This window comes from Berghia stephanieae, chromosome 7 (genome assembly GCF_034508935.2).
Source record: "Berghia stephanieae isolate SIO BIC M18660-M18661 chromosome 7, UCSD_Bste_1.3, whole genome shotgun sequence".
In the NCBI taxonomy this organism is placed as follows: domain Eukaryota; kingdom Metazoa; phylum Mollusca; class Gastropoda; order Nudibranchia; family Aeolidiidae; genus Berghia; species Berghia stephanieae.
In genome coordinates, this window is record NC_088366.1 from 108,513 (window position 1) to 119,175 (window position 10,663).

Consider the following 10,663-nt stretch of genomic DNA (forward strand, 5'->3'; position numbering starts at 1 on the left):
TATAACATTTTTTTTATAAAACTGCTTCTTAACAGATACAGAAATTTGGTGTTGTTTTTTTTTTCTTGCGCTGCTTATACTATTATGACTAATATAATATTTTGACAAATTGAATACTAGTCATTTAAAACAAATAGTTACTGAGTGCTTACCCACTATTATAGATTGAAAAAAAAATGTAAAAAAGGCAAAACACACGTAGACACACAATAGACACACACACACACACATACACACACACACACACACAAATCAAACAAAAGCAGGGAAAATACCAACAAGAGAAAACAATTAAAAAAGAACAATAACCCCCCCCCCCAAAAAAAAAAAAAAAAAAAAAACAACTGCAAACAAAACAAAACAACAACAACCCCCCCCCCTCCAAAAAAAAACAACAAAAAACAGAAACCAAAACAAAGAAAACCTGCCGAATCTTCCTCTGTGCCTAGCCAACCCAAACTCTCGAGCAGGTATTTGAATTGGATACTTACCAATGGGAGAACACGACAATTGTTCCTTATAAGAAATCAATCACCATTCTGGAATAAAAATCATATCCCAGAAGAAAAAAACAAACAAAAAAAACCCACGAAATTAACACACACACACACACACACACACAAACACACCTCAAAAAAAAAACACACATAACTGATTATTTGACTCACAAACAGAGGAGGTGGGGTTTGTGAAACATTTAAGACGATACGGATATATCATGTAATTACGTGGATTCGAATCCAGCTCAGTAAAAGCAAAAACGGAATATTGCCCAGCTTTAGTGTGAAGGACGAATAGTGCAAGCAACACGATTTGTCCGTACGTACGGCAACCACGGTTGAAGCTATTCGACCTTAAGGACGAATAGGGCTACCCCAAAAAAATCTAAAAATAGAATTTAAAAACAAAAAAAGGGTGAAAATCAAGATTCACATTCAAGATTTAACATAACACCATGATAACAATCATTAGCATGTTATTGTTTTCATTCAATTCAATGGACGTTTACATTAATACAAATAAAGATAGGAAAGAGATAAATAAAAAGGAAAATCTTTAAATTAAAGACACTTCAAGTCATAGAATTAAACGAATGAGAATACGTACGAAGCCTAAAAAGTGTCCACCAATGAAAGCATTCAGCGCCATTTTGTTGTTGGCTGAGAATGTAGTAATTACCATTCATTCGGTATCTATGTCAACATAACGACACAAGAAAAACAACAAACAATATCAAAATCCACATAAAATGTTTCAGAACTGTTGCGTATATTTATGGCACAACGAAGCTGTCAAAAAATGAAGTTAGAGAATGTGTGTAATCATGTATTATAATAACCTGTAATGTGTTTTCCAACCACCACATCATCTACTACTACAACCACCACCACAATATCATCACTAACACTACTACTACAACCACCAGCCCCACATCATTATCACTACCACTACTACTACACCGCCACCAGCACATCATCATCACTACCTCTACTACAATCACCACAACCACATCGTCATCACTACCACTACTACTGCAACCACCACCACCATATCATCATCATTACCACTACTACCACAACCACCACCACCACTACTACTACAACCACCACCACATCACTACCTCAACTACTACAACCACCACCACAATAGCATCACTACCACTACTACTACAACCACCACAACCACATCGTCATCACGACCACTACTACTACAACCACCACCATATCATTACCATTACCACTACTACTACAACCACCACTACCACCATATCATTACCATTACCACTACTACTACAACCACCACAACCACATCGTCATCACTACCACTACTACTGCAACCACCACTACCACCATATCATCACCATTACAACTACTACTACAACCACCACAACCACATCATCATCACTACCACTACTACTACAACCACCACCACATCATCATCACTATCACTACTACTACAACTACAACCACCACCACATTATCATCACTACCACTACTACTACTGCAACCACCACCACCATATCATCATCATTGAAATATTTTTTTTAAATTGAGCTTTATATAGTGCAATATCTACTAAATGTGCTCAAAGCGCTTTACAAGGGGTCCCTGGTCAACATTTAACATGTAGGACGGGACATGACGCATGTTAGGCGATATTACAATTTTTCGGACAAAGACAACTCTGTTAACGGCCAGGTACTCATTTTACACCTGAGTACGGTGAGAGAATGTGAGTAAAGAGCCTTTTCCAAGGACTCAACTATGCGCCGAGCGCGAGGCTCGAACCCAGGACCTTCCGATCCGGAAGCGAGTGTCATACTACTAGACCACATAGCCGCATCATTACCACTACTACTACAAACACCACCACCACATCATCATCACGACCACTACTACTACAACCACCACCACCACCATATCATTACCATTACCACTACTACTACAACCACCACCACATCATCATCACTACCACTACTACTACAACTACAATCATCACCACCACCACATCATCATCACTATTACTACTACAACTACAACCACCACCAACACCACATCACCTCACTAACACTCAGTACTACAATCACTACCATTAGGTTTTGGAGCTTTACTTCATTTGAAATAAGGAAACTTCGGAATTGTATTTGGCATTGTGTTTATATATCATAATATAATTCTAATCAGTTATCTATTTAGAACTAGATACTATACAATATGTATGCCAAATACCACCCCAATTCCCCTTTCTTGTGTGTGGGAATTCCTCTTTCGGCATTGAAATTGAGTGTGAGAGAGTCATCACTACACACATAAACAACAGAAACAATTTAAAAACAAGACTATGACACGCAACCACTCACACACGAGGCTATACTATTTATCCTTTTCTCTATATAGAATAGGACAAGACAAACAATAGCTTGACTCTCGCTACACTTCTCATTGATGTTTGTCGTCTCACGAGTTCAACTGTCGGTCGACCTGTCAATATTCCTTTTTGCCTCGGACGTAATCATTAATAGAATGTTGTGTGGTTATATTTTTCTCATCGAGGCCGTTGGTTGGTTAGCCAATAAGAGCACCGTACGGTTTCCATTGGGTAAATTCCTTGCTTCAAGTACAAAGCCTAACTGCTTAACACCAGTTTGCATTAACCTACTGGTTATCTCCACCGACGGCAAATAAAAAAAGGAGAAGGAAAATATTCAAGTGCAATGTAAAAAAAGGGAATCTAGACGTGTGGTATGATAACATCGGTACCCACCCCACAGGTCTCGAGTAATAATATAAGAACAGATACCTAAAGAAAGGCAAAGCAAAGGTATCCTCCCTTTTTTTTTTCAACGAACACCTAACCGTGAGTATCATTTACACACCTCTCACTCACACGCCGTATGAACGGCGCCTCCAAACAAAAAACAACTCACTTCATCTCTTGTTGTTAAAAACAACTAGCCCATACCCTCCCTTCTCTTATCTTAATACAATGGGTAAATCATGGAAGAGGGTGAAGAGGCAAACAAAAGTGAGGGTAAGAAGTAAACAATGGACATTAATTTCAATGTGCCCTGAACGAGTATAAGTAAAAGGGTGGAAAAGTTCAAGTACAGTAAACTCCGATTAAACAAGTTCACTTAAAAAAAACGAAATACATTGATAATAGGTTTGCGTTACATTAATTCAAACAATACATAATGTCAATATCATGAAAAGAACACAAATGATAGCATTAAATCATCAATGTTTCAAACAAAGCATTTTATTCCTGTTTCATACACAGTAGGCGACGCATTACTGCACGCTCACGGGAGAAGCCAAAGTCATGCAGCAATGCCTCGACCACTAACAGGATTATAGATCTAAACGATTCGGTGGTTTTACAATACGACCTCTCTTAGTGACACTTAGTCTCCTATTACTAAATGTTGGTAAACCTTCATTGACAGATTGATCTTCATCTGATTTAGCCTGATTACTCTCTTCTAAGACGTAATCACTTTCATTATCCTCATCCAATTCATAAACATGTACTCTTTGTATTGGTCTTACAAGAATTCCCTTAGCAGTTTTCAACTCTATGGTTCTTACCAAACCATCGCGCCCGGGCAACAAGCGAATTACACGAGCCATAGGCCAATGCAACCTAGGACAGTTATCTTCTCTGATTAAGACCAATGTGAATTTTCTCTTATTGGTGAACTTTTGGGTGAAGATTTAACAAGTGGAAGATTACGGATATATTCCTTATACCAGAACTCCCAAAACTTGTCTAATTGCCTGCTGATTTGTAAATGACCATCTCGCAATGAAATGTTGGAAAGCGAACGTGCCTTACCACCGACAACGGGTTTATGACCATCAGACCGACCCAACAGAAAATGTGACGGAGTAAGCACCTCTTGACACTGCGGGTCATCAGAAACATATGTAAGCGGACGACTATTAATCACGGACTCAACCTCGACCAGTGCGCGTTTCAAGTTCACTTCTTTTCAACACCCTATTCCCAAGAGTTTTCTTCAGTGACTGTTTTACAGATCTAACGAGCCTTTCCCAAATTCCACCTCTCCACGGAGCTCTGGGAGCATTAAATGACCACTTCACGGTGTCACCGGTTGAACTATCAGCAATAAGTCTCTGAGCTGCTTGGAATGTCTTTGCGTTGTCTGACAAAATCTTTGTTGGTTGACCGCGCCTTGCAACAAACCTCTTATAGGCCAACATGAAATCCCCCAAGGATAAGCTTTCACATAGTTCGAGATGGACAGCCCTAACCACACAACAAGTGAAGAGCAAAATATAGAACTTCTTTCCAACTGCATCCGACGCGTAAAGCGGACCAGCGAAATCCAAACCACAAATGCTGAAAACATCTGATCGTTTCAAGCGTTCGGCAGGAAGTGGAGCCATGGCTTGACTGCATTCTACAGAATCAAAGCGTTGACACCGCACACAATAACGTTTAACCCTTTTAGCTTGAGACCTCAAACCTATGATCCAATATCTGTTACGAAGAGATTCCATCATTTGTGACACACCTGCATGTTTCAAACTAACGTGTTCTCGGCGGACAAGCAACAAAGTCAAATGGCATTTCGGCAGAATAATCGGATACTTCTCATCATGACTTAACTCAGAAAACTCCAAACGACACTTCATTCTAACAAGCCCTGAGTCATCTAGAAACGGATTCATTTTGTACAGCACCGAGCCTTTCTTCAACTTTTCCTTCTTCAATAGGCAATTGATTTCGTCTGAGAAATGAACGGCTTGGATGTGCAACAAGAGCTTAGTATTGGCGGCATCTAACTCTTCAAAAGAGAAATTCTTATCTTTACTCACTTTTCTTTTGGTAGCATTGTTCATAAAGCGCAAGACCCATGCCATAACTCTAACAGCCTTAGTGTATTCTCCCCACCGTTTTGAGTCTAACACTGATTCAACACCAACAAGGCAAGTATTGACTTCAGAAGCCCCCTTTTCTTCTACCAGCGCTTCTTCATTAGGTGCACATTCTGAGACATTCGTATCGCCCGTAAATTCCTTCAACCAAGGAGGACCTCTATACCACAATGGGTTGGCCATCAACTCCTTTGCAGTTAAACCCCTGGTAAGACAATCAGCGGGATTTTCTTTACCACGACAATGGTTCCACGCCACTGGTTCCGTGACTTCCTGAATCTGAGCCACCCGATTGCAAACAAATGGTTTCCACCTAGTTGGGTCACTTCTTATCCATTGCAACGTAACCAAGGAGTCTGTCCAGCAGAAATACTTGACATTATCAGGTAAATACAGTGAGTTGATAACAGAGCGAAGCAGCTTAGACCCTACAACTGCCCCCAACAACTCTAGCCTAGGCAACGTAACGGGTTTCAACGGGCAAACTCTAGCCTTCGATAGTACCAAGGACACGGACACTGAACTATCTGACTCCAGAACTCTTAGATATATGACCGCGCCATAAGCTTGCATGGAACTGTCACAGAAACAGTGCAATTCAACTCTTTGTTTATCCCCCCAAGACACTGCAACATAACACCTTGGAATGGACAACTTCTTCAACTCCGTTACACCTTTGAGCCAAGAACGGAATGCATGACACATAGCCTCGGAGACCTCTTCATCCCACGAAACTCCCAGTTTCCACAGATCCTGGAACAAAATTTTCACAGTAATGATAAACGGAGATATTAACCCAAGAGGGTCAAAGATCCTGGCAATGCAACTGAGCACTAACCTCTTAGTCACTATCAAATCGGACGCGACTACCTCACTATCAAAGGTAATTGAATCTTCCCTTGGATTCCAATGCATTCCAAGGACCTTAACTGACCCGACCTCGATGGTCTTATCCTTAAATTGTCTTTCACAATTTTCAGCAATGTCGGAACTATTAGACGACCATTTACACAAATTCATGCCAGCTTCAGACATGACCTTCATGGCTTCTGATTTCAGACTCAGAACCTCTTCGGTGGTGTCACCACCCGATAACCAATCATCCACATACATGTTATCTGACAGTTCTTGTTTTGTATTTGATTCTGGATACTTGGAAAAATGATGTCGGATCGTTGCATTTAGCAAAAATGGACTGGCCTTATTGCCGAACGGTACGCGGACTATGCGCATAACGTGAATTTTGTCACCAACTTTCCAGAGGAAACGATGGGCATCTCGATCTTCAGGTTTCACCAAGATCTGGAGAAACACCTTTTCAATGTCTGCACTTAACGCTATTTTGTACCTCCTGAAACGCATGAGTACATTACTTAACAACGGCAACAGGTTTGGGCCTGTATGCATGCAGTCATTTAGAGAGACTGAATTCGGACCGGAAGCAGACGCACCGAAAACGGGACGTATCTTGGTAGACACACTAGACATCTTCACCACAGGTCGGTGTGGAAGATAAAACTTCACGTTGACATTTGTCACCTCTTCCTCGTCTTTTATTTCTTCTATTATGCCCTCTGCCTCCATCTTATGGAATACCTCATTGTACCCCTCTTTAAATACTTGATCTTTAGACAACTTTTTGTCTAACCTTTCAAGCCTTATTCGGGCTTGCTCTTCATTTGTCTGTAAAGACTGTTTCTTTGTTTCGACCCAGGGCAAGGCCACTTCGTATCTTTGCCCATTGTGCTTAATGCTCTCTGAAAATTCAGTCATGACTTTTGACTTAATTTCTGGTTTGGCCTCGTGACAACATTCGAGGTAACTTAAATCCCACATTTTTCTAAATTCTGAATGAGGGATATCTGTTAAACATAATAGTTGCGTGGGGTTCGAATCCCTTGTCTGAGTGTTTGAACTCACATAAGTCCCTGAGAGAACCCATGTGTCAAAAATGGTCTTTTGAGCGACCAATCCAGAGGACCCACTTACACTGATTCCTGCTCTGACTATCTTCCAATAATAATCTTGTCCAAACAAGAAGTCAATAGTGACATCGCCATCACTCTGCAAATTCTCAGAAAAGTTGCATGTGGTAAATTCTGACATAACACTAACAGGTATAGCAGGCCTATACATGGGGGCACAGATTGTGTTCACCTCAATCAAAAACATGGAAGTCTTACTTCTATCTGGTAAGTCAAAGCTAACATCATACACATTCTTTGTGGAATTACCAGATGGCTTCTTAGCCTCAAAAGCAGACACATTCAATGTCTCACGACCGTACAAGGTTGGATGGATCAATTTGACAGCTCTAGTGGAGATGAAGCTTCTGTCAGCACCACTGTCCAGCAAAGCTGTAAATTGATTTCCATTTACAGACACTTTCATGGTTTGTAACACAGTGCTCCCGTTTGTAAGTTTACTTCTACAAAAACTAACATTGGTGGATTCGGAATTAACATCAACATCCATCTTTTTTGTGTCTTCTTTCTTACAGAAGAAAGCATTGTGTTTTTGACCACATGATTTACAATGAGAATAGCATTTTTTAGAAACATGTCCTTTCTTAAAACAAACAAAACACAACTTGTTGTCCTTAATCTTAATCAAAACATCCTCTTGTTTCATCGAATTAATTGTCCGACACTTTTCCGTTGGGTGTTTACCAGAGCAAAACAAACAACGCCCGCTGTCATCACTCATAGTAGACATAAAGGCAGACACCGTTGACGAGGATCCATGATGACGATTCGTTGGTTGTCGTTCACGCCGCTCACGTTGTTCAGGATTGAAGCTGTAAGAGCGTTCCCGATTTTCAATCTCGCATTGCAAAAAATCCATTAAGAAGTCAAGATCCGCTTCCTTCCTGAGGCTCTGTCTGGCCCACATGAGTCGAATATCCGACGGCAACCGGCTCACGATGATAGGAGTGAGAACCAAACCAAATTTGCTGCCATCTACATCCAAGTTTTTCAGACTTCTAATGTTCACTTGTAGTTGATTGAACACCGACCACAATGCTTTCGTGTTTCGCGTGTTTGGAAACTCTACATTTAACAAATTTTGCACGTGTCCAAACATAATTCTTTCTTTTCGACCAAAACGATCTTTCAAAATATCCAAAGCAACTGAATAATTTTCTGATGTTAAAGAAAGTCCTTGAATGGCAGCTTTTGCCTCTCCAGTCAAGAAACTCTGCAAATAGCTAAATTTCGAAATGTCTGGTAAGTTGGTCTTATCAATAAGAGCTGAAAATGTGTCTTCAAATGATGGCCACTCGGAGAAATCTCCGTTAAATTTCGTTATCTCAATTTTCGGCAGTTGGGGTGACGCGGTATGATGGGATCCGACTGTAGTAAGTTGTGCAGGTGTTGGGCCCTGAATCGGCATTTGGGAAAGCTGATTCCATTTGCGATTGGCTTGCGCGGTTGTTTCATTAGCACGCACGATGTATTCTTCCGCTTCGTCAATGTCCGTAGGCAATTCTGACGCCTCTAAAAGTAATTCTAAATTGTCTTGAAATTCGTTTAACTGATCCAAATGTTTACTTACATTGTTCAGTCCAACCTCGATTTCCTCTCTAGAAACATCACTTTTGTTAATTATAACTGATAATCGATCCACAGCTCTCGTTAGCCAGCCTCTCTTGGCTGCACGTTTCTTTATTAAAGTTTCTCGGTCAAAAGTCGACATCTTGAAATCACTATCTCACAAAAGTTTATAAACAATAATCCATCTAAAGTCTCCCGGGTTTCGGCACCAGAATGTTCTGAATATTTACAGATAGATAGAAATTTCCATAACTACACAAATTCGACAAGAGACATCCAATCAGAATAAGAAAAACTTTATTTTGAACAAGAAGAACGATGGACAGCTCTGTCCCTTTCGACTACTCAGTCGCCTCTCTCTAGGGTTGGGTTATTTGATCGCTTTTACTCGATCGACAACCGAGCGCCAAGCCACGAGTCAGTGCTCGATCTCAATGCCGGAAGAGAGAGTTAGTAAAATGATCACTCGATCGTAAAACGATCAAGCGGGTTGTGAGCTTGAGACGATCTTGACACGTGAGACGAGCTTGAGACGATCAGGATTCGAGCGAGCGGAGGGGTAACGAGTGTTTCGAATCATTTCAAATTCAAACGATCACAGTTTGCCATCCGATACCAATCGCCAATGTTTGCACACGGTAGTCTGTGGTTCTTCCACAGCCCTCACTCCTTGTCAGATGTTAGTGTGTCTGGGTGGCAGTGGCAGGGAAATTCGTATAGGTGTATCACGCGTGTGTGACAAGACTTCATTAAACCTACTAAAGTTTGACTATCACACACACACACACACATACACACACACACACACACACTAAGGCTATTTCTATGACACACACGCATCCCTCTATCAATGAACACTCCTACAGTAGTGCGGCTATGTGGTCTAGTCATGACGTAACTATAGGTAGTACTCTAGTCGACCATGGCTCTCGTGCATTATAATGGTCTAGTGGTATGACACCCGCTTTGGGATCGGAAAGTCCTGGGTTCGAGCCTCGCGCTCGGTGCATAGTTGAGTCTTTGGACAAGGCTCTTTACTCACATTCTCTCACCGTACTCAGGTGTAAAATGAGTACCTGGCCGTTAACAGCGTTGTCTTTGTCTGAAAAATTGTAATATCGCCTAACAGGCGGCATGTCCCGTCCTACATATTAAATGTTGCTGTTGACCGGGGACCCCTTTACAAAGCGCTTTGATCACATTTAGTGGATATTGTAAAGCTCAATTTTTTAAAGTAAAACATTAGCTTTGAATATGGAATGTTTCAATTTTAGATGCCTGTGTATTCTTTGTTAGTTCCCATCATCATCATCATCATCATCATCATCATCATCATCATCATCATCATCATCATCATCATCATCATCATCATCATCATCATCAGGGGCAGCGGTACGGTCTTTGGTTGGCACCCGAAAGGTACCGAGTTCGATCACCCGCCGCTGAGTGGTCTTGAGCAAGTCACCTTGCCCTAACTAAATTTGCGGCGCTGCACTGCGGCTATCGCTTGGGTTATTCCAGTCTTCCCTTAGAATAGACCCGAAAGACGAATCTCCCCTATGGGATGAATAAAGGGAATTATGTTTAATTTATTTATCATCACCATCATATCAGCGGGATCATCATCATCACCACCACCACCACCACCCTAATAATAATGGATAAAATAAATATCAACACATTTCAATGTAATAATCAATCTAAAAT

The 10,663-nt window shown here is 40.9% G+C and overlaps 1 protein-coding gene across 1 annotated transcript; it reads right to left on the minus strand.

The window, feature by feature from the left end:
• Positions 1-4,454: 4,454 nt before the first annotated feature.
• LOC144976142 (uncharacterized) lies at positions 4,455-9,098 on the minus strand. Its single transcript, XM_078920322.1, has one exon. The coding sequence runs from the start codon at positions 9,096-9,098 to the stop codon at positions 4,455-4,457; it is 4,644 nt and encodes a 1,547-aa protein (XP_078776448.1).
• Positions 9,099-10,663: the final 1,565 nt, after the last annotated feature.

What these genes read in the sequence shown, in the direction of transcription:
- LOC144976142 (XM_078920322.1), bottom strand. Translation starts at nt 9,098, where the DNA reads ATGTCGACTTTTGACCGAGAAACTTTAATAAAGAAACGTGCAGCCAAG.